This window comes from Bos grunniens, chromosome 2 (genome assembly GCF_055505025.1).
Source record: "Bos grunniens cultivar Pamir isolate PY7600 chromosome 2, Bosgru_T2T1.0, whole genome shotgun sequence".
In the NCBI taxonomy this organism is placed as follows: domain Eukaryota; kingdom Metazoa; phylum Chordata; class Mammalia; order Artiodactyla; family Bovidae; genus Bos; species Bos grunniens.
This window is the reverse complement of record NC_141166.1, coordinates 15,385,314-15,411,767: the sequence shown is the minus strand read 5'-3', so window position 1 is coordinate 15,411,767 and position 26,454 is coordinate 15,385,314. Positions and strand designations below refer to the sequence as shown.

General features: G+C 41.8%; 1 protein-coding gene, 1 long non-coding RNA gene and 1 pseudogene across 3 annotated transcripts in view; 1 reads left to right on the top strand and 2 right to left on the bottom strand.

The window, feature by feature from the left end:
• KPNA6 (karyopherin subunit alpha 6) overlaps nucleotides 1–26,065 on the bottom strand; it is a 59,447-nt gene extending 33,382 nt beyond the window's left edge. Inside the window, exon 1 of the mRNA XM_086333930.1 lies at nucleotides 26,005–26,065. Within this exon, the coding sequence (XP_086190056.1) occupies nucleotides 26,005–26,008 (4 nt within the window). The 5' untranslated portion in view covers nucleotides 26,009–26,065. The remainder of the gene's footprint in view (nucleotides 1–26,004) is intronic.
• Nucleotides 4,492–8,520, bottom strand: LOC147377597 (large ribosomal subunit protein uL1 pseudogene; annotated as a pseudogene). The gene has a single exon (XR_015139552.1). The product of XR_015139552.1 is annotated as a large ribosomal subunit protein uL1 pseudogene (transcript).
• Nucleotides 23,684–25,034, top strand: LOC147377596 (uncharacterized). The gene is made up of 3 exons (XR_015139591.1): nucleotides 23,684–23,848; nucleotides 24,198–24,288; nucleotides 24,907–25,034. It is a non-coding gene; the product is annotated as an uncharacterized LOC147377596 (long non-coding RNA).
• Nucleotides 26,066–26,454: the final 389 nt, after the last annotated feature.

The window sequence follows — 26,454 nt, the reverse complement described above, 5'->3', positions numbered from 1 at the left end:
CTCTAATATCACCTTTTTTGGGGAGTGTTTTGGGGTGATCATAATGAGAGCTTAAAAAGAAATCTCCCAAAGGTAAGATTAGGGCTGGTTTTTCAAGCAGGAGACCACCTTGAGGATTCAAGTGCAGTAAGAAAGTACATAAATTTGAGGGGGGAAGTAGTCTATTAAGAGAATCTGCATGAAAGAGAAATCAAAATGGAAGCAGTTGAGTTAGAGATACTAAGGAAATGAAGCTTCAGAAAAGGTGCCTCTGTTCATTCTGGAGAGCAGCTAGGCAAACCACAGCAGCAGTAGAGGTTGTATGATGTACAAGTTTCTACACCCACTTAGCAAAGCCCAGGTCGATTTACTGTTAAAAAAAAAAGTTCTAGGGGAATGCAGTGGCCTCCTTTTGGGGTCCCTGATCACCCCTATGCCTGGAGACTAATAGGCACAGGACAAATTCCTAAAGGCACCACTATGGACTGCTGTTCCCCAATACCTGACATATGGTTTTTCATAACTCTGAGCCTGGGCTCTCCTAGACAGCCCCCAGAGGGCTGTCTCTTCCTTCAAGCAGAGCTGACAGTGAAGCTGGAAGGAGAACTAGGCTGTGCTTTAGTCACCATGGTGACAAGAAACTATCACAAATATTTGCTTATGACTTCATTGGAGAAGCCAAACAGGGGAGGTTAGATTGGAAGGAGGAACATTTGCAGAAGCACATCTGGAAGCAGCAACCAAAGGAATGCTGGGACTCTCATTCAGGGACTAGCAGGCAAAGGGGCTTTTTCATCAAGCACTCCCTTACTTGCTAAGCCTGGACCAAGAAATCCACAATACAAACATACCTTTTCAAACATCTGACTGTCTTAGGCAGACTTTGAGTTTTCTTAGTTGAAGAACTCTCTGAATAGGTCCCTGAAATTGCTTGCACCTCTTGTTTCTAGGAAATAACTGCTACTGTTGCCATGCGTTTCCTAAGCTCTTAGAACCAAGGAACTAGCAAGAATAATACAAAATAAGTGTGGACTCTGTTATGGCCTGAATTATATCTCATCCTCCACCAATTCATATTTTGAAGTCTATCCTAATACCTCAAAATGTGACTGTACTTGGAGATAGCTTTTTAAAAAATGAGGATACTGGAGTAAGGCCCTAATTCAATATGACCAGTGCCTTTATAAGAGAAGATTAAGATACAGATGTACATAGCAGGAGAACACCATGTGAACATGAAAACAGCTATTTGGAAACCAGGAAGAGAGGTCTCAGAGTTAGCCAATCCTGCTAACATCTTGATCTTGGACTTCTAGCCTCTAGAACTATGAGAGGATAAATTTTTGTTGTTTAAGCCATCCAGTCTGTTTTGTTATTTAGTCTTAGCAAATTAATACAGGCCCTCATTGATACAGAAATAACCTGAGTCTAAGGTCACACACTAAGGGAGTAGCCAGATTATTGCAGTACTCCATTTAATCAATGGTATGTTTAAAATTTTTAAGATTCATAAAATTTTAAAATTATGCATATTTTCTCAGAAAAAGACATAATACATATAGCCAACAGTCCTGTGTATGGAACAGGAATGACACTGCTACACTCACATCCTGGGCAGCCACTGGGTCTAGGATTTTCCCAATCTATGTCTTACACTCATGGTCTGTATTTAACACTATGAAGCAATCATTCAGCCTTTTAAAATTATTTCTTAGGGTTGGAAAAAAATTATTTCTTGGGGGCATTTCCTGGTGGTCCAGTGGTTAGGATTCCATGCTTTCACTGCCAAGAGGGCAGGTTCAATTCCTGGTCAGGGAACTAAGATCCCACAAGTCTCTGCTGTTGCTACTGCTGCTAAGTCGCTTCAGTTGTGTCCGACTCTGTGCGACCCCATAGACGGCAGCCCACCAGGCTCCCCCATCCCACAAGTCTCTAGATATGGCCTAAATAAATAAAGTGACTTCTCTTGTCCTGGTGTTAAACTGAGTGAGCACTTCTCTTTGCAGAGGGCAAGTTTCTGATAAGATATCACTGTACTGTCTCAGGCATAGAGAATGAGCTAAACTTAGTGCCTGTTCTTTCAAGAATGTAAGAGACCTGACTCCTCCCAGACTCAAACAGCTTTCTCAGCTTAGGTGCCTCATTTACTTCTCACTATGAATTCTCTATCAAATATGCACTGGCTGTGCTGCACAGCTTGCAGGATCTTAGTTCCTCAGCCAGGAACTGAACCCTCAGCCACGGCAGTCAGAGCGCCAAATCCTAACCACTGGATTGCCAGGGAATTCCCAAGGAGTTAATGATTTTTAACAGGACGGTTATAACAGGACAGCAGGGACTGTACTCACATTCAATTTTGGGTTAAAAAAAAATTATTTCTTGGGGGACATTCAATTTTGTACCAGACAAACAAAATTTAATTTCAATAAGAGCTGGGGTGAAATTAGCTGTTAAACAGCCCTTCATTTGCAGACAATCAAACAATCAAATAAACCCCAGCATCATACCTCTCTTTTCAAAAAATGTTTCCATTTACAACATCTAATTGAACTCTACCACAACCAATGAGAAATATTAGTCAACTGGAGCACATACACTTAACAGCTAGGAGACCAGGTTCAGAGGTGCTATGATTTGCACAGGACTATTTAGCTATTAAACTGTGAAGCTGGGACTGGGACCTAGACTCTAATTTCATAGCCTTCTCTTTTCATCCAGTCTTGAAGAACTGCTTTGTTTCAATTCTCTGAAAAGACACATAATTCGATTCGATTTGGCTCCTGACCTTAGACTAGGTTCTATCCATCTTGATCTATTTACTCACTTTAAGAGTTACTGACCAATGACTCATTTCCATTAAATTTTTATCTTGTTTAAAAAAAAAAAACAAAGTTACTGGCAATCAATTCTCTAATAGGTGCATAAGAACTAGTACTAAAGACATCTGCATGAAAGATTTTCCCCCTCAACCCACCATATGACTTTTAGAAACTCAACTTCATAATATAGGTTTTTCTTTTGCAGTGAGTTCTCTCCCTAAACCACAAATCCAATCAACCATAAAATCTAAAGTACATCTGACCCTTTGTGAACACCTGTACCATTGGAATTAATGAAATAAAAATCCTCCAAAGTGTATAAACCCACCATGATGCTGGGATTGGAAGGGTGGGAAGATAACATAAGTGATAGATAGAGACTAATAAATACAATCATTTTTTAAAGATGTTCTAAAACTTACATGGTCCCGTTTCTTACCAATGATGCCATAAGAAAACACAGACTGGCTTAAATTTTGCCTGTCTTCTTGCTGGTCTACTTAGCAGATAACTACAGTGAATGCCTACAAAGTTGATGGCAAAATTTTGGTACTTTTTAAAAATTACATCATCATTATTTCAACATTTGGACACTTTTAATCTATAATGTTCCTGTCCTCCTTTCCCCCAACCCTTTTGCTTACTTGTGATACTGACTCTGAAAAGACTAGTTGTCTTAATGAATGCCCTACATTCTAGTTTTGTGTCATTAATTTATACCCTTCAGTTCACTTCAGTCGCTCAGTTGTGTCCAACTCTTTGCGATCCCATGAACCGCAGCACGCCGGGCCTCCCTATCCATCACCAACTCCTGGAGTTTACCCAAACCCATGTATGTCCATTGAGTCGGTGATGAAATCCAACCATCTCATCCTCTGTCGTCCCCTTCTCCTCCTGCCCTCAATCTTTCCCAGCATCAGGGTCTTTTCCGATAAGTCAGCTCTTAGCATCAGGTGGCCAAAGGATTGGAGTTTCAGCTTCAGCATCAGTCCTTCCAATGAACACCCAGGACTGATCTCCTTTAGGAGGGACTGGTTGGATCTCCTTGCAGTCCAAGGGACTCTCAAGAATCTTTTCTAACACCACAGTTCAAAAGCATCAATTCTTCTGTGCTCAGCTTTCTTTATAGTCCAACTCTCACACCCATACATGACTACTGGAAAAACCATAGCCTTGACTAGACGGATCTTTGTTGACACAGTAACCTTATGCCCTGTTTTTCCTGCAAAAGGGAAGTTAGGTCTAGGGGTTAGAACAGATTTAAGTTACAAATATATTTGGGGGAGGGGACTTTCTTAGTGGTCCAGTGGTTAGGAATCTGCCTGCCAATGCAGGGGAAATGGGTTCAGCCCCTGCTCAAGGAAGATTCCACATGTTGTGGGGGCCTTTAAGCCTGGCGCCACAACTACTGAGCCTGGCACCTGAGCTGGCACCACAACTACTGAGCCTGTGAGCCGAAACTACTGAAGTTGGCATACCTAGAGCCCATAATCCACAACAAGAGAAGCCACCCAATGAGAAGTCCACTTACTGTAACAAAGAGTTCACCGCAACCGTAGCCCGGTTCACCGAAAACTAGAGAAAAGCCAGATGAGTGACAAAGACAGTGCAGCCAAAAATAAATAAAAATTAAAAAAATATATACATATTTTTTTTTCTTTTTAGCAAGAAATACAGGTGATATATATATATATTTTTTGATGGTTTAGTATAGTTTATTAAGCTGTGCCTTAGTACAGATGCTGGGGCTTGCCCATGGTGCTCTTAATGTACAAGGCCCTGATGTTCTGCCAATTTTTCTTGAGCAATGACACCAGGAAGTTGACAGCTAAGTGGATGTTGTACACAAGCTCATCATCTGTCATCTTCACATGGCCAACAGCCACTACCAGACACAGCACCTTCTTCATCTGGAACTTGATCGTGGACTTCACTTCATCAACTTTGGCCACCATGTTCCCACTGTGGGTCAGCAAGGAAGGGAACTTGCCAGCCTTGTTCAGGCCTGGGCCCAGGATTCGGGGGATCTGCTTGATCAGAGACTCTGAAGCCAAAAAGGCATCATATTTCTTGGCCAGCTTCTTGACCAGTTTCTTATTCTTGTTGAGTTTTTTCAGCGCCTCGATGTCCATGTGGGGGATATCCACAGCCTTGGCCTCATCACAATGCTGCTGGTCCCCCAAGACACACACGGAGAACTTGGGGCGGGGAGTGGACTTAAGCCTGACGGTGCCCGAGAAGCGTTTGTCCTTCTGAGGGTCATAGTTCTTCAGGCTGATCTGAAGCTCCACCGTCTCCAAAAACTTTCTGCGCTTGCGCTGGTTCCCGTGCAGGACTTCCCGCACCGCCTCGTAAAGGGTGTTGCGGGAGACTTTGCTGCTCATAGTTCCTTACGCCGCGATAACTGGAAAAGAGCTACAGGTGATATTTTATGCTGCATACCACATCACATAGGAGGCATCTAATGGCAGGCTGTCCAGATGGTACTAAATCTGATGGCAATTAGATCTCTCTTCTTGAAAGTCATCTACATACCCTAAGTCTCCATTCACATACAATTAATGTAACGTTTCTTGAATATTACACATTTTACATATAACAACATAATGAAATAACCAATTTTTAAAAAATAGGCATTGCTGAGCTTTTCTGGTGGTCCACTGGCTAAAACTCCACACTCCCAACGAAGGAGGCCTGGGTCTGATCCCTGATCAAGGAACAAGATCCTACGTGCCACAACTAAGACCCAGCGCAGCCAAATAAATATTAAAAGGAAAAAAAAAGGCACTGCCAATACTGTAGACTCTGTGAGCTCTATTTCACTCTTCTAACTCATCAAATCTGACTTTCATTCCTTCTACTCCAAAGAAAAACTGCTTTTATCAAGGTCACCTACAAACTCCACATGGACGGAAATTTCTGTCCTTTTTTTTTTTTAATTTTCAAAATAGTTTTATTTATTTATTTACGGCTGTGCTGGGTCTTCATTGCAACTACCTACTGATGCTTTCAAATTGTGGTGCTGGAGAAGTCTCTTGAGAGTCCCTTGGACTGTAAGGTGATCAAACCAGTCAATGCTAAAGGAAATCACCCTGAACATGCATTGAAAGACTGATGCTGAAGCTTCAATACTTTGGCCACCTGATGTGAACAGCTGACTCATTGAAAAAGACCCTGGTGCTGGGAAAGACTGAAGGCAAAAGGAGAACAGAGTGGCCGAGGATGAGATGGTTAGAATAACTGACTCAACAAACACAAATCTGAGCAAGCTCCAGGAGCTAGCGAAGGACAGGGAAGCCTGGTCTGCTGCAGTCCATGGAGTCACAAAGAATAGGACACGGCTTAGTGACTGTACACACACACACATCAAAATCTTCACTTTGGTATCCGAAACTAACAATTTCTAACTCCCCCCATGTCGTCAATAGCAAGAGTATTTACAAGTTACTTAATCCAAACCCTAAGTTAAAAAACAAAATCATCCTTGATTCCTTCTCTTCTCACATCTCTTTGATCAAATCTACTGACAAATCCTGAATGTATCTTGAATGTATTTACATCTCTCTCACCCCTTCCCTGGTAGCTCAGCTGGTAAAAAATCTGCCTGCAATGCAGAAGACCCCGATTGACCCCGGTTCAGCTCCAGGGTTGGGAAGATACCCTGGAGAGGGGACAGGCTACCTACTCTAGTATTCATGGGCTTCCCTGGTGACTCAAACAGTAAAGAATCCACCTGCAATGCAGGAGATGGGTTCGATCCTTGGGTTGGGAAGATCCTCTGGAGGAGGGCATGGCAACCCACCCCAGGATTCTTGTTTGGAGAAACCCCATGGACAGAGGAGGCTGTGGGGCTGCAGTCCGTGGGGTCACAAAGAGTTGGACACAACTGAGTGACTAAGCACAGCACCCCTTCCCAAAGTCATCTCTTGCCTGGCAACTACAACAACTCACCCCCAACCCACCACCACAAAACAAAACCAGACTGTACCACTGCTCCCATGTAAAATCTTCACATAAAGCCCTGTCTATATCTTCATCTCATCTCATTCAATTTTTCACCCTCAGTCATCAAATACTCCTGTCACAATGGCTCTCAGTATTTGGAAACTATCAAGCTGTTTCTGGACTCAGTCCTCACATTTCCTGTTTTCTTTCAGCCCACAACTCTCTTCCCTAGCTCTTAGAATTGCTAGGTCCTTCCCCTGTCACCACAAAGTAAGCGACTCCATTTTTGTCAGAACACCTGTTTTATTTCCTTCATTACACTATTTACAATCTGTATCTGTTCTCCTCCATAAGCTGTGTAAGTTCTACAAAAACTTTTGTTGTATTTCCAGCATTTATGCTATATACAAGTATTTGCTGAATGAATCACTGTTTAAATACCTACTCAATACTTACTGAACACCTACACTGTCCCAGATATATGGTCTAGCCATAACAGATGCTTAACACGTGTTTGCCAGCAAGTATAAGGTAAGGGAAGAAAGGTACAGCAAAGGAATCTTCCTTGGGACTAGAGGGGAGCAGATCTTCTAAAAGCAGATTTTAAAACGATTTCTTCCTAGAAATCCAGAACCCATAAGTTTCCTCCAGAATGGGTATGAACACTGAATGGAAGCGCTCCGATGTAAGGACACACACACATGCGCACAGAAAAGAAAAATAACTTAAAAGAAAAAAGACTTCAGGACACAAATGACTCAGAAAAAGACATTTTCGACAGCCGCATCCAGTAACCTTGTCAGAATTCATTGTATTTGACTTTCTACTTTGCCACTGACGATCACTTTGCCCTCTTGAAACTCTACCCGTGGTTCCGAGGGCACCACCCTCTGCCCTTCTCTTACCTTTCTAGCCACTCCTCCTCGGGTTTCATAACACCAACCCTTCAGCGTCAGTGTATCTACCTTTAGTCCTCTTCTCAGCAGAAGCAGCCTCCTTTCCCAATGGTCTCCCTTAGCTTCAAGGTCCACTTTTACACCAAGTACCAAGTCTCTAGTGTCACAATCTGTCAAGTGTACTTTCAAATGCCTAACTGGCTAGCTCCACCTCACTTTCTGTATCCTTAAACCAGTTACTTTCCCTAGCTTCCCTGGTTCAGAATTCATGCCATTACCATTCACCTGGTCTTAGAGTCACTCATGAACTTTCTATTCCTCTAAGATGACAGCTGTACCAAAGATTCTGTCCTTAACTAAACTCTATCCAGGCTCCTCTGAGCCCTTTTTCGAGGAGGCTCAACCATGGCCTATAAAGATGTGAATAAAAAACACTAATAGTTTCTAACAGCTCAAGGTCACATTGCTAGATGACCCCAGCCACACTTAAAAGTGCCTGCCTGGGAAAATCTCAAGGCTGCTGAATGAATTTACTGTTTTAGCTAGCATCTGAAAATAGGGTTCCTGTTTCCCAGGCTCGGTGGTAGGGTAGGAGACTACTTTCAATAAGTACCAGCAGCAAGCCCGGCTGGTTTCATGTGAACCACCTCCCCTTCCTTGCAGTTTGTAATTTTTCATTTTCCTGACCGTACGGAGTTCTCTCTCACTCCGACCCTTGTTCCTTCATCCTTTCTTTTTCTTTTAAAGTTAACTCTGTACAAATCAACGTTGAAATCAGTTCATAATTTTCCCTATTGCAATAGTATATTACTTTTTAAAATCTGTCCTTACCACTTTAACTAGTGTCCAGCTTTGTTTATCTGTGACACCTGTTACCATAAATTGGTTCCCACTGACAACCATCAAGGACCCTGTTTTAGTCACAACTCATCACCTCTCACTTCCAGATCATTAAATCTTTGAGATTAAGAATCTATAGCACAGCACACAGCACATGAATACTCTCAAATATTAAACTCAACATTTAAAAATTTTAGTTTTACAATAAATTCAACAAAATAAAAATACCAAACCCAAAATCTGGAAAAGGAATATACACATTTGTATAGAAAATGAGAAAAGATGAATGTAGATAAGCAGAACCCAAGAATCATTTAATTATTAAAACTGACTTGCATTTTGTTGTGTCAGCTACCTGTCAGCCAAAATAAAGCAATTATGAGTGAGCACTTACATAATTCTTATTATCCATGACTGTGCCCTTTGAAGCACAGAAGTTTAAAATTTTCACTAAGTCTAATTTATCTTTTTTTTTGGTTGGGGGGGAGTGAGGGGTAGCTTGTGCTTTCAGTGTCATATCTAAGAAAATGCTGTTAATCCAAAGTCATAAAGATTTACTCCTATGCTTTCTTAAAAGTTTTATAGATTTAGCTCTTTACATTTAAGTCTTTGATCCACTAAGTTAATTTTCATGTGTAAGGCAGGAGTCCAACTTCATTCTTCTGCATATGCATACCTATTCTTTTTAGGCATTATATATAGCAATAGCATGTTAGGGTAATCCTGTGATTCACACAAGTCCTTTCTAACGAATTTAGCACTAACATGCCTTCAAAGTTTTTGTGACAGAACTAATCTACTAAACTAACAAATTATTGCTGTATATAAGTTCCTTTCATGTGTCATGCTACTTATTTCCATGTCCTGCTAGGACACCTCTGTCAGGCACCAAGGCAGGCAAGGAGCATGATGCTCCTGCTGAAAATTACATATCTGTGTCCTCACTGCTTGATGTGAATGAAGCACTCTTTTCAAGTCCAGTCCAGAATGTTTTCCAAAGCTTCTAACCATAGTGGAATGTTTTTATCTATTAGATCTGGACTATAAATCAAGATATCCCTTTTGAAAGCTCTTTCAAAATGCCAAAGTCATCTCTAACCTCTACAGAGGGTTATACCCTCTACAGAGGATATGTTCCCAGGGACAATTCAAATTTGATCGGTAATGAGTTAGTAATAATTTGCTTAGCTTTTAAGTCTAAGCTCATATAAAACCCCCATTTTAGAGGTGAGAAAATTGAGGCACAACTTGCAGAAGGCCTCAGATAATAAGTGGGAGACACTAATCCAGATCTTTCTGACTCAAGTCAAAGCTCTATTACATATATTCTACTTTAACAGCATACTAGCCACCGGGAACTCCTTTGTTATTTCTTGGAAGAAATGTCAATGTTCCTTCTTGGATTCTACCACCCTAACCATTGCCTGTCTAAATCCGTCAATGAGATGTGGTCCAGTTCTTGCCAAGATAGGGAATACAAATGTCAGAAGATACCAAGACAGATACGAACAGAAGTAGAAAATTGTAGGGACTAGCAAGTAGTTAGGTAGTCATCTGAAGGCTATCTGCCACTTTAAAGGAAAAACAAAAACAACCATTTGAATTAATCCTCCCAGTTCTGGTGTAGGGCTTGAAATCTATTTTAAAAATTCAACATTATGTGAATGGGCAGACCATCTCCAAGGGTTTGTTTTAGAAATACTTAGGCTGAGAGAAGGGAGCTGTGCTGGATGGACCACCAGCAGGCACACTGGGAACAGACTATCTGATTTCTGGTTTGCTATTTAACAAGTGTGCAGCCTTGGGTGTCACTTAGTTCAGTTCTGTTCAGTTGCTCAGTCGTGTCCGACTCTTTGCGATCCCATGAATCGCAGCACATCAGGCCTCCCTGTCCATCACCAACTCCCGGAGTTCACTCAAACTCATGTCCGTTGAGTCGGTGATGCCATCCAGCCATCTCATCCTGTCGTCCCCTTCTCCTCCTGCCCCCAATCCCTCCCAGCATCAGAGCCTTTTCCAATGAGTCAACTCTTCGCATGAGGTGGCCAAAGTATTGGAGTTTCAGCTTTAGCATCAGTCCTTCCAATGAACACCCAAGACTGATTTCCTTTAGAATGGACTGCTTGGATCTCCTTGCAGTCCAAGGGACTCTCAAGAGTCTTCTCCAACACCACAGTTCAAAAGCATCAATTCTTCGGCTCTCAGCTTTCTTCACAGTCCAACTCTCACATCCATACATGACCACTGGAAAAACCATAGCCTTGACTAGATGGACCTTTGTTGGCAAAGTAACGTCTCTGCTTCTGAATATGCTATCTAGGTTGGTCATAACTTTCCTTCCAAGGAGTAAACATCTTTTAATTTCACGGCTGCAGTCACCATCTGCAGTGATTTTGGAGCCCCCCAAAAATAAAGTCTGACACTGTTTCCCCGTCTATTTGCCATGAAGTGATGGGACCAGATGCCATGATCTTAGTTTTCTGAATGTTGAGCTTTAAGCCAACTTTTTTTTTTTTTTTTTTAAGCCAACTTTTCACTCTCCTCTTTCACTTTCATCAAGAGGCTTTTTAGTTCCTCTTCACTGTCTGCCATAAGGGTGGTGTCATCTGCATATCTGAGGTTATTGCTATTTCTCCCGGCAATCTTGATTCCAGCTTGTGCTTCTTCCAGCCCAGGGTTTCTCATGATGTACTCTGCATATAAGTTAAATAAGCAGGGTGACAATATACAGCCTTGACGTACTCCTTTTCCTATTTAGAACCAGTCTGTTATCTGGATCTCAATTTTCCTACCCTTACCCTCTCTACATCAGAGTTACAGTTAAGGTCCTATGAGGATACACACGAAAAGTGCTTTGTGAAAAATAAAATGCTCTTCTGGCAAAGTAAGACTGGGTTTGGTAATAGTTTTTCAAACTTCTGGAATTTCTCTCAGAGCTCTATGACCAAGCAATACTGCAAACAAGAAAACAGTACTGAAACAGTCCGACAGAACGAGGCTCTCAGGGGGTTATTTGCAAGCCTGTCAGAACTGCTAATCACCAAGACAATGGGAGAGACTTCTCTATGGACAATTGGATTAGTCCATAATGGAGCCATAATAAGGCTGCTCATATTCTGGCACATCCTCACAGGACTGGGCTGAAGAATGATCACTCCAGGAAACAAAGCTGAATCTATAAACCAGGAGGTCTGGTTAAAAGATCATGTGGGGAAAACTATCTTTTGTACACACAACTAATATATTCAAAGCTCGAGACCTAAGAGAAGCATGGCACTCTGAGGTATCGAATCAACCAGATAGTTGATAGTCCCAGTTCTCTAGTCCTAATTCTCTCCTAGCATTTACTAGTCCTTTTAGCCCTTGAATCTATATATATATAGATATATATAAATGCAATGCTTAGACCTAGGAATGGGGAAGTAAGGGGTGGCGAGAGATACAGGTGAGGTCTACGATAGCTACAGGCTTCCTTTGATGGCTCAGAGGTAAAAAATCCGCCTGCCTATGCAGGAGACATGGGATCGATCCCTGGGTCAGGATGATCCCCTAGAGAAGGAAATGGCAATCCAGTCCAGTATTTTTGCCTGGGAAATTCCATGGACAGAAGGAGCCTGGTGGGCTATAGTCCATGGGATTGCAGAGTCAGACACAACTTAGCAACTAAACAACAGGATAGCTATAGTCCGATTTCTCCAGAAGAAAAGCTCCAAATATCCCTTGTAGACTTTGCAGAATCTAGAGGCTCTTACCTTCCTAGGGACACCCCGCTGCCACTACCACGAGGTGCTATAAGGAACTATAATGAATTACTTAAAAGTAGGAAAATCAAAGCGCTCACCTTACACTTACATCAATGCCAAAACACTCACTGAATAACTCCCAAGTACTCATACTGCTCAAGGAATCAAGGGGGAAAAAATCCAAATGGTTAAATCTCTAAACTGACTCATATAAACAAGTGATTTATTATTCACTTAATAAAATGTATGTGCCAGGCACTCTGCTAAAGTTTCTGCCTTCAGGAAGCTTTATAATCTAATTTAGTTTCACACCATCAGGAACCAAAAAGGACTTTCCTGGCAGTCCAGTGATTAAGACTCCATAGTTCTGCAAGGAGCTCAGGATCAGAGAACTAAGATCCCACACACCAAGGAGCAGGGCCCAAAAAAATTAAAAAAAAAAAAAGAATCTAAGTGTGCAATGACATCACAGGGTGGAAGTGAGAACTATTTTTACTGTGTGGTGAGCTCTGAAGTAGTCTTTGAAGGCTAGATGGTTATTATTTCTGAAGGCAATTGTGGGGGAGGGAGAGCAGTCCAAAGCAAAGAGATCAGAAAACCCAAGGCTGGTTTGAGGAACAAGACCAGTTGGGTTAGAGAGGTATAAACACAAAGGCCCACAAGCAGAATGTCTCTGAGACACAACAGTGAACTGCTGGTCCCTGTCCTGCAGCACTGCACCCCTGCATCCCGTCTTCCGACAAGGAGGGTTCTGCATTACCTGTGGGAGGATTACACAAATCCCTCTGTTCAGGTCTTCATTTCAACCTTTGGTTAACAGGAGAAAGAGCTTTTCCAACAGCCATTCTGACAAGTTAAAAGTAGGGTTTCTCTAACCTGTATAAATTAATCCAAAAAGGAGCTGGCTTTGGAATGTGATCTTCTGAGACCCTATGTACAAAGAGCCTGAGACAATGTTGGGAAGAGCCAGACTAAGAGGCCACACAAAAGGAATCCTCTCTGTCCTCATTAGAGGACTACAGACAGACACTCAGTGTTGCCCCTCAAACCCTGTCAACTCCTTCCAATATATAGTAAGATAGAGCATTGATTTGGGAGTCAGGTGAACTGCTTCCCATCCCACTCCTGTGAATCTCTGCTTCTCATTTTAATAATAAACTTTATAGCCCCATATGACTGATGAGGTAATGTGAAAGTGTCTAGGCCCTAAATGCTGAATCAGTGGTATTTCCTTTTTTGTTCCAGATCCTACTCTGAAAATCTTCAATTCCCCATGAGGGCAATTTCCTGGAAGTTAAGAGTCAAAAAGAACAATTCTATTTCCTTGCTCTCCACTAATAGATGATTTTTCCTCTTCCTTTCTCCTAACACTGTAGCTCCTTTCTCTTCATCTTTACCTTCTATTCCATCTTCATTCCTTCCAAAGCTAGACTGTAAGAACCAATGAGCCAGATTTTTTAAAAAGGGCTGGTTCTCTAACATTTACCTCACTGCAAAATAAGCAATTCTAATCATGTCTCTTTACAATTATTGTTTCTTTGGAAGATTTAAAGGCTGATGACTTTCAAATCCACATCTGCAGTCATACCTAACACTCAAGGTGTTCCTTCTACCCATGTTCCATAAGCACCTCAAATGCTTTAAACAAAATTTTTTTAAGTCAGCATTGTCTCCATAAACCTGCTCTTCATTCATTCTTTATACACTTCATTGACCACAACTCCTTATTTGGATTTCTGAAATCAAAAGAGCACTGAAATTAAGAATGTTTTTAGTATATATAACCTCAAAATACATTTAAGCAACAAAATCTGAATAAAACTAACATGAGGGGACTTCCCTGGTGGTCCAGTGGCTAAGACTCCAAGCTCCCACTCCAGGGGGCAGGGTTCGATCCCTGGTCAGAGAACTAGATCCCACATGCTGCAACTAAGACCTAGCACAGCCAAATAAATAAATATTAAAAACAAAAACTAACATGAGACTACTTCAGTTCAGTTCAGTCGCTCAGTCATGTCCGACTCTTTGCGACCCCATGACTTGCAGCACGTCAGGCCTCCCTGTCCATCACCAACTTCCGGAGTTCACCCAGACTCACGTCCATCGAGTCAGTGATGCCATCCAGCCATCTCATCCTCTGTCGTCCCCTTCTCCTCCTGCCCCTAATCCCTCCCAGCATCAGAGTCTTTTCCAATGAGTCAGCTCTTCGCATGAGGTGGCCAAAGTATTGGAGTTTCAGCTTCAGCATCATTCCTTCCAAAGAAATCCCAGGGCTGCTCTCCTTCAGAATGGACTGGTTGGATCTCCTTGCAGTCCAAGGGGCTCTCAAGAGTCTTCTCCAACACCACAGTTCAAAAGCATCAATTCTTTGACGCTCAGCCTTCTTCACAGTCCAACTCTCACATCCATACATGACCCACTGGGAAAACCATAGCCTTGACTAGATGAACCTTTGTTGGCAAAGTAATGTCTCTGCTTTTTAATATGCTATCTAGGTTACTCATAACTTTCCTTCCAAGGAGTAAGCACCTTTTAATTTCATGGCTGCAGTCACCATCTGCAGTGATTTTGGAGCCCCAAAAAATAAAGTCTGACACTGTTTCCACTGTTTCCCCATCTATTTCCCATGAACTGATGGGACCAGATGCCATGATCTTTGTTTTCTGAATGTTGAGCTTTAAGCCAACTTTTTCACTCTCCTCTTTCACTTTCATTAAGAGGCTTTTTAGTTCCTCTTCATTTTCTGCCATAAGGGTGGTGTCATCTGCATATCTGAGGTTATTGATATTTCTCCCGGCAATCCTGATTCCAGCTTGTGTTTCTTCCAGTCCAGCATTTCTCATGATGTACTCTGCATATAAGTTAAATAAGCAGGGTGACAATATAGAGCCTTGATGTACTCCTTTTCCTATTTGGAACCAGTCTGTTGTTCCATGTCCAGTTCTAACTGTTGCTTCCTGACCTGCATACAGATTTCTCAAGAGGCAAGTCAGGTGGTCTGGTATTCCTGTCTCTCTCAGAATTTCCCACAGTTTATTGTGATCCACACAATCAAAGGCTTTGGCATAGTCAATAAAGCAGAAATAGATGTTTTTCTGGAACTCTCTCGCTTTTTCCATGATCCAGCGGATGTTGGAAATTTGATCTCTGGTTCCTCTGCCTTTTCTAAACCAGCTTGAGCATCAGGAAGTTCACGGTTCACATATTGCTGAAGCCTGGCTTGGAGAATTTTGAGCATTACTTTCCTAGCGTGTGAGATGAGTGCAATTGTGCAGTAGTTTGAGCATTCTTTGGCACTGCCTTTCTTACAGCCCTTATTAATCTCACTCAGTGTTCAAATGCTTTGCCAGAAAATATTAATCATATTTGACTATACAGGGCTCTATCCCAGACCCTGCTGAAGGTGTTATCCACTCAAAAGGGTGAAACCGGTTAATGAGAGAGGGGAAGAACTTAGACTTTACAATGGTATGTGGCCCTCCAAAGCTCAACCTTTATCAATAATGTTTTATTCCCTAGTATTTAATTTTTCTTGCTGGATTTTCTTGAGTATTCCATGAGCAGCAGTGACACTGACTTCATGAAAGGCTGACAAAAAAAAAAAAAAGTATAGAAGGCCTGTACTACAAAGCTTTGGCAAACAGATGGCCACGACTGGGGGACTTTCTCTTCACTGATGGCTGAATTCTGAAGTCATATGACAAGAGTGGTCTGAGCAAGGAGCATGCCTGTTATGTGGATGTTATTTATGTTTGATCCCCAGTGCTTTTGTATGTGACATGGGTTTTGGTAATTAAAACTTTACATTTTATTATTTAATTCTACAAATTAAAATTTGTTCCAATTAATTACACCAAGTGCTAAAAATAAACAATGTTAACTATCCGAATGACTATCTAGCAGCTTGTTATTTTCTCATATCAAGCAAAAGTTAAAAAGTTTACTTACAATAATTTCAAGAAACTGACTTTTTCTATTGTTTCACTTTTGCTGCAAAATGAACAGCTTTGTATAATTTTTAAAGTTTTGATTAGTTTGTTTCTGTATTTATAAATACTAATTTGCATATGCAATTTGATATACTTTATATAAGTAATTAAATCAAAGTTACCCAGCAAATACAGCTATAAAATTTAGCTAAATGTAAATTGTCTTAATTTAATCTAAACATCTTGTTCAGTCATTCTGAACCTTGCATTGAACATAAAGTAAGTTTCATGTTTACTCTTTTTATGTATAAAGCAGAGACATACTTATTGTACATAAAAAACCATACAGTGTATCTGTGTTTTAAAATTTTCTGGGAGGGACGCATTAGGGAAAAAAGATGCCTAAGAAGCCTTCTTAGGAAGGTGACAATAAATGGAAAGGTTGAGAAAACACTGATAAAAACAATTAAGGATCTGTACCAGTCAGTATCTTCTCAGCTTTTCAAGACAAATCTTGTGAGTCACCCTTGACAACTCCTTTTCCCTTATCCTTATATCCAATCACTAAGAAAAGTGGCTTTATTTCCTAATTTAAGGATCTGTACCAGTCAGTATCTTCTCAGCTTTTCAAGACAAATCTTGTGAGTCACCCTTGACAACTCCTTTTCCCTTATCCTTATATCCAATCACTAAGAAAAGTGGCTTTATTTCCTAATTATTTCCGGACTCTGTCTCTTTTTCCTACTGCCATTATCCTAACTCTGATCTTCATGATCTCTTGCCTAGACTTTACAAGAGTCTCATTAATCTGCTTCTTTCTCTTTATTTCAAACTTCTTGAAACAGTTTGTCTCTCATCTCTCATCTTAGTTCACTCCAATTTGCTTCCATGCTGTCAAACTGTTTTTGTAAAAGACACTGATGGAACGCATGATGCTAAATTCAATCTCAGTCCTTATTTTGCTGGTCCTCTTGGCAGCACTCAATTCTGACAGCCATTTCCTTCTTCCTTAAACCCTCTTTTCAGATGCCCCTGGTGATCCAGTAGTTAAGAATCCAACTGCCAATGCAGGGGACACAGGTTTGATCCTTGTTCCAGTAAGATTTCACATGCCTCAGAGCAACTAAGCCGGTACACCATACTTCTGGTCCACTCTCTAGAGTCCGTGGTCCGAGAGAAGCCATGGCAATGAGAAGCCTTCACGCTGCAACTTGAGAGTAGCCCCCATGCTCTGCCAACTACAGAAAGCCCACTGGCAGCAACGAAGACCCAGTGCACCCAAAAATAAATAAAATTTTATAATAAATAAAAAAGTACTCTTTTCCATTGGTTTATGAGACATCACTCATTAACTTTCTTCAAATTAAGGCTGCTGATCCATTTCTTCCTGCATATTAAAGGTTCTCTTGTCAGCCCATCTCCCATGATACATTTTTCATAGGTACTATCAGTGATTCCAGCAGTTTCAGCCACCACATAATAAACAGATGATCAAACCTCTATCTCCAACCCCAAGCTCCACTCTTGAGCTCCAGATTTTTCTATCCAGTTGTTTTTGGGACATCTTCCCTTGGAGGTCACAGAGATTGCTCGAAATGTCCAGATTTAAACTCAACTCAGTTAACAGCAACACTATCCACTCTGCTGCTCAAGGCAAGAGGCCCAGGAGTCATGCTTAATTCTATTCCTGTCCCCCAACCACTTTTAGCCTCCCAATGAAACCAATAACCAAGCCTGGTAATTCAAAGTTTCTACTGTGATCAGAAGATGACTGCTTCTTGTCAGGAAAGCTATGACAAACCTAAACAGTGTGTTGAAAAGCAGATACAAAAAAACAAAAAAAAACAAACAAACAAAAAAGAAAAGCAGATACATTACTTTGCGGACAAAGGTCTGTATACTCAAGGCTACTCCAGTGGTCCAGAGGTGGACCATAAAGAAGGTGGAGTGCTGAAGAATTGATGCATTTGAACTGTGGTGCTGGAGAAGATTCCTGAGAGTCCCTTGGACAGGAAGGAGAGCAAACCAGTCAATACTAAGGGAAATCAACCCTGAGCACTTGTTGGAAGGACTGATGCTAAAGCAGAAGCTCCAGTATTTTGGTCTTCTGATGCTAACAGCTGACTCACTGGAGAAGTCCCTGATGCTAGGAAAGATTGAGGGCAGAAGAGGGTGTCAGAGGATGAGATGGCTGGATGGATTCACCGATGCCATGGACATGAACTTGGGCAAACTTGGGGAGATGGTAAGGGACAGGGAGGCCTGGTGTGCTGCAGTCGATGAGGATGCAGAGTCAGATACAACTGAGTGACTGAACAACAATATTCTCTACTGTAACTCTCTCTCAATCTCTATGAACATCTCTTGCTAGGACTACCATACTACTTAAGAACTAACTACTGGGACTTCCCTGGTGGTCCAGTGGTTAGGAATCTGCTTGCCAGTGCAGGGAACTCGGGTTCCATCCTGGGTCCAGGAGGATCCCACATGCCGAGGAGCAACTAGGCCCATGAGGCACAACTGCTGAGCCTGCACTCTGGAGCCCGCAAGCAGCAACTGCTGAGGCTGTGCACCCAGAACTGGTGCTCTGCAGCTGGAGGGGCCACCACAATAGGAAGCCTGACCACAACTAGAGGAAGACCTCGCTCAGCAGTGAGGACCCAGCACAGCCAAAAATAAATTAAAAAGAAAACAAAACAAAAAAAAAACCCCACCAACTACTTGAAGAATCTCCTGATTAGAATCTTCTAGCAGTCTTAATTTATTCTCCCCAGAGCTTCCAAGTAATATAAATAAATAAATTTGATCATGTCACTTCTGAGATTAAAACCTTTCAATGGCATTTCACTGTCATCAGGGTTAGGTCTAAATATCATTCGCCGAAATGCTACCAACCACCAAGCCTAGCGATCTTTCTCTTGTGAAATCATTTCCACCCTGCTGCTGACAAATCACATCCATAGGTCAGGTCTCATTAGCTTAATGGCTTTCCCTGACTCCCCTAGGCTGGGGTGGATTGCTCACTCAAAATATTTATTCCATAATGGTCTCCAAAGTATGAGATACAAAATCAACTGGGACATAGGAAGAAAAGCATACATGTATATTTTTACTAATATACGTATATAATATGTACTTATACATTAGTAGGGCTTACCTTTATTATATATTAGCCTATTAATACTGGCAATTTTTACCTGTTATTATATATTAGCCTATTAATACTGGCAACTTTTATCTGAGGGTGAAGAAGTTCATTCACATTTTATCATACTGCATCACACTGTGGTTTGCATCTCATTAAGTGGATTTATAGGATAGCTAGTTTTAACTAAATTAACATTTACAAAATAAGCAGCTTAGAGTTCTGTCAAGAAACTGAATGGAAGAGAATGTTAATGATGCAGGGAAAAGGAACAAAGAAACAGCAGAGCTGATGTCTCTGGAAGTAAATGATCCTAAGTACCAGAATTTTACTTGCCATATCACAATAAAACAACACAAAATAACATAATGACCAGCTAATCAGATCTAAGGAAGCCAAAGACTTAAAATTATCTTAAAGATTATTTATTTATTTTTGGTCACACAGCATGTGGGATCTTAGTTCCCTAAGGGATTGAACCTGGGCCACTGCAGTGTAAGTGCCGAGTTCTCTCTAGTGGACCGCTCAAAAATATTTTTTAAATACACAGAACCTGGTAAAATACATAGATTACTTGAGACAGTTTATAAAATATATAGAATATTAATGAAGGCAAAACTTATCAATAAGACAGGCAGTTTGGGGGCTATATTTGGCCTCAAATATTCTTCTATTTTTGTTAGCTTAATGTTTTTAGATTCTGTTTCTTAAAAACATTTATTTATTCATTTGTTTATTTATATTGAAGTAGATATCCTTAGATTTATCTGTTTATTTACTGGCTGCATCAGTGGCTTGCAGAATCTAAGTTCCCCAATCAGGGATCGAACTCATACCCCTTTCAGTGCAAGCTCAGAGTCCTAACCACTGGACCACCAGGGAATTTCCAAGATGTTTTTAGATTTTAAAAATTAGCTTGCAACATCTAAAAATGTTTAATCCATTAAGAAATCATATGAAAATTCAGATTTCCAACTTCTGGGGAAAGGGATTGTGGAAAGGCCTGGGAAGTTATGCAATAAGGGAACATTAGACCTACATTCTATAATGGCAACAACTGGCTGGAACTCATCAATCAGATCTCATGGGACTCTAGTTGCCTGTCAGTTTCCATTTGGTTAATTTTACTCAATTACCCATTAGAATTTAAACTCTAGGATTTCACTAGAAAAGTATACTTTTGTCTGTTTCATTCACTGCTATATTTCCAGGGCCTAGAACAGTAGCTGACACACAGTAGGCATTCAAGAAACATTTGCTGAAATTAATGATGAATAACTGTTGCCTGTCTCATCATGTTTCTGACAAGTGTTGATAGTATTTTTGCTTTCTGGGCTTCCCTGGTGGTCCAGTGGTTAAGAATCCACCTTGTAACACGAGGGACACTGGTTCGATCCCTGGTTTGGGAAGATCCTACATGCCATGGAGCAACTAAGCCCACGGACCACAACTAATAAAGCCCGCACACAAGGAGGAGTGGCCCCCACTCACCACAATTAGAGAAAAGCCTACATGCAGCAACAAAGACCCACCACAGCCAAAAATAAACATAAATAAATAAATCTTAAAAATATTTCTGCCTTCCCCTAAAAGACAAATTGATTACTCTTTTATATTTAACACAAGGCCCAACACATACTAAGTACTTTATTTGCTCACTGAGTGACTAATAGCAATTAGTTATCATTTACTGAGTACTCATGGTGTGCTGAACACCATGCTAAAATGCTTTACAAGCATTCGCTCATTTAATCACCTTAACACTCCTATGAGGAAGATATTATTGTCATCCCTGTTTTACGAGATGAGGAAAAGAAAGCTCTGGAGATTAAACAACTGGTTAAAGTTCTAATGGAATTACAGAATGAAACATCTGTAACACAAGATAAAATATGAAAAGGACTGTATGAAAGGCAAGAACAAAGTGCTACAGAATTCACAAGAATAGTTCACTTCCAGTTTGAAAGGCATAAGGTACATATTTCGGAAAGGTCCCTGAGGGAGGTAGCCTTTAAACCAGATCTTGTAAAAGGGGCAAGATTTCCATAGGAAAAGACGGGCGGGGAAGAGATTGCCTTTGTCACTTTCTCTACCAGGAAAGCTGAAATACACACCTAGGAGGTAGTCTGAGTGGAAGGAAGGGTATGTGGATAAATATTAAATGGAGTCAGTAGGAAGGCCTTCAGTACCACACCCTATGGGTTATGATTTTATCCTGCAGACAATAAGGAGTCCATGAAGGTTCCTAAATTAAGGAGTAGGGTGACAAGATCTGACGGGTGTTTTAGCAATACTGCTGCAGCAGAAGTGGTTGTGGTATAGGAGGTTACAGAAGAGATTTGGAAAGTTCCTGAAATAATGACACCTTTACAACTTACAATATTTTCTAACATCTAGTATTGATACTTCACTGACACTTCATTAACAACATTAATAAACAGTATTATTATATTTTCACATCAAGGAGCCTGAGACTCAGCAAGTTTAAAGACCACAGAATTAACAGTCTTTTGGGGACTATGCTCTGAGAAAAACATACACAAAACAATTTAGGGACAACAGAAGACATCAGTAAGAGGATCATAGTATCCAACAACTGCCAATATAGGAAAGGAAGAAGAGTAAGGAACCAGTCTTACCAAGGTTAAGATTTCTCTTATGCCCTAGTGTCTGGACCAATGGTCTGACCATTAACAAAACATGCAGGAAAGGCACCCCACGCGGGAGTGAGTCTGAAGCTGGTGGGACACTTAGTTTAACACCTTCTCTGTTGCTGTTATGAACTATGGGGTGGGTGGGGAGGCAAGGCTGGAAGGAAACTAAGAAATGTTCTAGATTACTCCCTGACCTGCAGGGGTTATCAGAAAGGTTTTGTTACTTGCAGCAAACTAGAGGCAACCTTCAGTATCGAACAGGCCAATGGCAATGACAGTTCCAAAAACATCACGAAGAGATCAGATTCTTTCCATCTTGACCCTCACTCTTAGAACTGCCTGCTCTTTATTTATAAATTCTGCCTCATGAATTCCCAGCATTGCGAATGGCAATTTCAAGAGTCAGAAAAGGGCTCCTTTCTTTCCAGAGGCAGAACACAGTCCTTAACAGCCCATATTTTGGTTAGCACCAAACTGCCTGAGGAAGTGATTCTTCTATTTACTAGCTCTGACCTTGCATTATTTATTGAACCTCTTTGTGCTTCAGTTTTCTCAACTAGAATGTGAGAATCTGAGAAATAAATGAACTAGTATTACAGTACTTAGTGCCTAGCATATAGCAAGTTCCATAGAAGTATTATTACTATAGCTTTCCCATTTCTTTTTTTTTTTTAAGTTCTCAAACTTTGGTGAGATACCTGGGTTAAAATATATAACTGGCAAAAATGAATACAATTTCGCAAATAAGAAAGGCTTTTTCAGAAATCCTCCAGGCTTCCCTTCACATGTAATCAGCCAAAATCTGTATCACCTGCCTATGCCTAAATCAATCACTGTCTAGAGAGATAGAATTATGATTGATTTAGAGTTTATATCAATCAAGACTAGTGGGCTATATCAATCACCCCGGGGCTGGGAAGGTGCTGCCAGATTCCTGGTTAGCAGGATGGTAGGAACCTGATAAAAACAATCAATGTCTGCCAAGACTTAGTCTTGAGAGTTTGTGGTCTCTGCTAAGGAGGGTTAAAACAAGTACCTTCCAGAGCGGCAAGCATCACCTCCACAAAATTCCTAATAGCAATGAAATAACTACAAAGGTCTGTTAAGGCTAGTGAAGTCTGGCACAGAAGAAACAGTATAGTACAGGCCAGAGCTTGAGGCGAGTATGCTGGTCAGGCAGTGAAGTACAACAGGGTCTGGACATGGAGGTGTGAGGCAGGCTGTATGAGTGTCCCCAGCCCTAGGGCTTAGATCACCAGCCTTGGCCTAAACACCTGTTTACTCATTTATAAATGAGGATAACCAAAACCACCTTCCCAGGTGGAGCAAGTGGTGAAGAACCTGCCTGCCAATGCAGGAGACATTAAGAGATGCAGGTTTGATCCCTGCGTCCGAAAGATGCCCTGGAACAGGAGCATGGCGACCTACTCCAGTATTTGTGCCTGGAGAATCCCCATGGACAGAGAAGCCTGGCAGGGCCACAGTCCATAAGATCGCAAAGAGTCAGACATGAGTCAAGTGACTGAGCGTGCACACAAAACCATCTTGAATTTGATGTTAGGATTAAATGTAAGGACACATTTCACTCTGTGGTATAAGGATCAGAAAACAAAAACAACCAACCCACACATAACAAAACAATAACCCACAAAACCCACACAAAACATCACCACCAACAGCTGAGTATTCAGAAAGACAAAATGCAAGGTGGGATGGGGTGGGGGGAGGGGCCTGAAGTCGAGTTGCAGAGAAAAAGGGGAAGCTACCTGACTCTAGACTAAAAATCCCCTTCAGGACCCTGGTCAGGTTTTGCTGCTCTATTGAAGAACTTCCATTTCAAAGTGTACCAGAAAAGGACTAACGTGATTCTACTTAGAGGTTTCTCTGCAGCAAAATTGGTAAGAATCTCACCTCTGGGTTTGCTGTAACTAATGTGTTCTATTCTCTGAAGTGGTTTCCCAATCTGTAAAAATTGAGTAAATCATGGCCAAATTTACTTCATTGGGCTTAATAAACTAAATATTAGCTCCTTCCCTTTTGAGGCAGCAATGCTGCTGAAACTGAAGGCCAATACAAAATCTATAACATAAAAGTCCCAAAAGTTTTTCATTCATTCATGAAGTTGCAGTTATTTGTTACTGCAAATAACAGGCCTATCAGCCTTAATGGAGGATTCTGGAAACTAGAGTGCTTAAAAGAAAGGAACAGACACAGAAGGTGAAAAAGAATCTCTTTTGATATTTCTAGAGCTCTTGTGCTTGTGTGCTCAGTCGTGTCCAACTCATTGTGACCCCATGGACTGTAACCTACCAGGCTTCTCTGTCCATGGGATTTCCAGGTAAGAATACTGCAGTGGGTTGCCATTTCCTTCTCCAGATCTTCCTGACCCAGGGATTGAACCCAGGTCTCCTGTGCTTCCTGCACTGCAGGCAGATTCTTTACCTACTGGGGTAAGCCACTGGGGAAGCCCTACTAGTCTCTAGACAATGTGGTATCTCATTTAATTCTTAAACACCTGGGTAACACTGCCCCCTCCCTCTCTCTAGAGATAAGGAAAGGCAGGCTCAGAAAGGAAGGAAAATAACATTTATTGTGAACTGTGCTAGCTGTTTTCCATATGCATTACTGCATTTGACATTTAAGTGACTTCTCTGGATGAGAGCTAGGAAGTAGTAGGCAGGATTATAATACCAGATCTGATTCTAAACTCATTGTTGTTCAGCTCAAGGGAATAATTTGTTTCCTCAGGATCAGGGATCTTACAAAACTCAATCCTAGAATCTCATTTAGCTCCCCACCTCCAAAACACCCACAATAGTTGGGGTTAGCAATTCACCTTGGAGTTGTTCAGTTTCTTTCAGATTAAAGATTTCAAAGTGGGCCCACTAGCAAACAAAAACAAAACACCTTTACAACTCTTGCCTAGGATTAAAAGCTTTCTTTCCCTCTTTTCCAGCCCAACCACTAGAGGGCCAGGCCACAAAAAACAGCAGCTATAAACTAGAGCTCTGGAGCGATCCACCTGGTTTAAACCACTTACTGTGTGACCTTGCCTAAGTTACTTTACCTCCCTAAGCCTCAGTTTCCTTATCTGGGATAATAGCACTATCTCAATATTGTGCAAAGTAAATAAAACGTGACATGTAAAGCAATCAGAACAATGCCTGCATAACAGGAAGAGCTTGGCAAATTTAACAGCTTTTATTGCTGGAGAAGAAGTACCACTGATGGGTCTGTCCCTAAGTCCAAAGACTTCGCCATCGTAATCTCTCTGAGCACTGGCTTTGCTGATTGGAGTCCTTTTAGAAAGAGCAACAGGTCGCTCCTTTTCTGCTACTCAGGGCCAGGCCCAGAAACCTAAAGTCCCCGACCTATACATGACTACGAGGTATTGGCGTTGGTTTTCTACCACTACGAAGGCTGTCACTCTGAACTCAGCCGAACCACCCCATTTCCGCCTCGGCTCGGGAAGTTCTCCAGGCCTTCAGCGGCCCAGGCTGCTTTTGGCATGGCTGCCCCTGGTTACCAGGCCTAGAGCCGGATCGCCTGGCGTACCTTCGCCAGAGGACTTTCTCTCTCAGACGTAGGCAGGATTTCCCTAAGTTCAGGGGAGTCAGTGAATCCAGTTAATAGGCGCGTCGGTCAGACACAAGCCTGGAGAGGGCTCCCTTAGCGTCGTCCGGGCCTGCCACCCGGAGCCCGGCCCCCAGTCCCGCCGCCTGGGGCCCGGCCCCCAAGCCCAGGCTCGGCACAGACCAGAAGGTCGGCCGCTTTCTAGCCTCCGGGAACGCGTGCGATCCGGCGCAGGGCCACCACGTGGGGGTTCCAGAAGTGACAAGGTATTCCCGGAACCAACCCCCAAAGACTGCTCCCCGCATGGGCCCTAACCTGGCCCCAAACTGGCCTGAGCTGCGCTCCCGACCTGGCTTCTCCCCTCAAATCTATTTGGAGGAGGTTTAGACATCCTCTACACCCTGGAGACAGGCTCTCGCCAGACTCCAAGCCCCGAGACTGTCTCAGCCCGAATCCCCAACTGCCTGGTCTCCTTACTCACCCATCGCGGCTCCGCTCGCTTCTACTTGGCGGCGGCAGCTTCAGCGGCACCTTCAGCAGACAATATGGCGGATCTGCAGGACGGCAGCCCGGAATGGACAAACAACTTAACATTCAATCCCGGGAAGAAACGCGCTTTTGGCCCCAACCTCTAGTTCACACAGACGAGCTCGTTTAAAGAGACCGCAGCTGCTAAAGGCGGCGAACTGGGATGAGATATGAAAGGAGTGGGTGGAGGAAAACTGGGAGGGACACTTACTAAATAAAGTTAAGCTGCTTAAGATTTCTCAGCTTCTTCTACTATTTCCTGTTTGTAGTGAGTTCTCCTCCCCTAGAAACTTTTTCTTCCAAAAAGGCATTCCTTCCTTTTGTATTTTTTTTTTCCTTCCTTTTGTATTAATAGTTAAAACCACGCATAGACCCTGAACTGGATATGAATAAGGAGTTATCC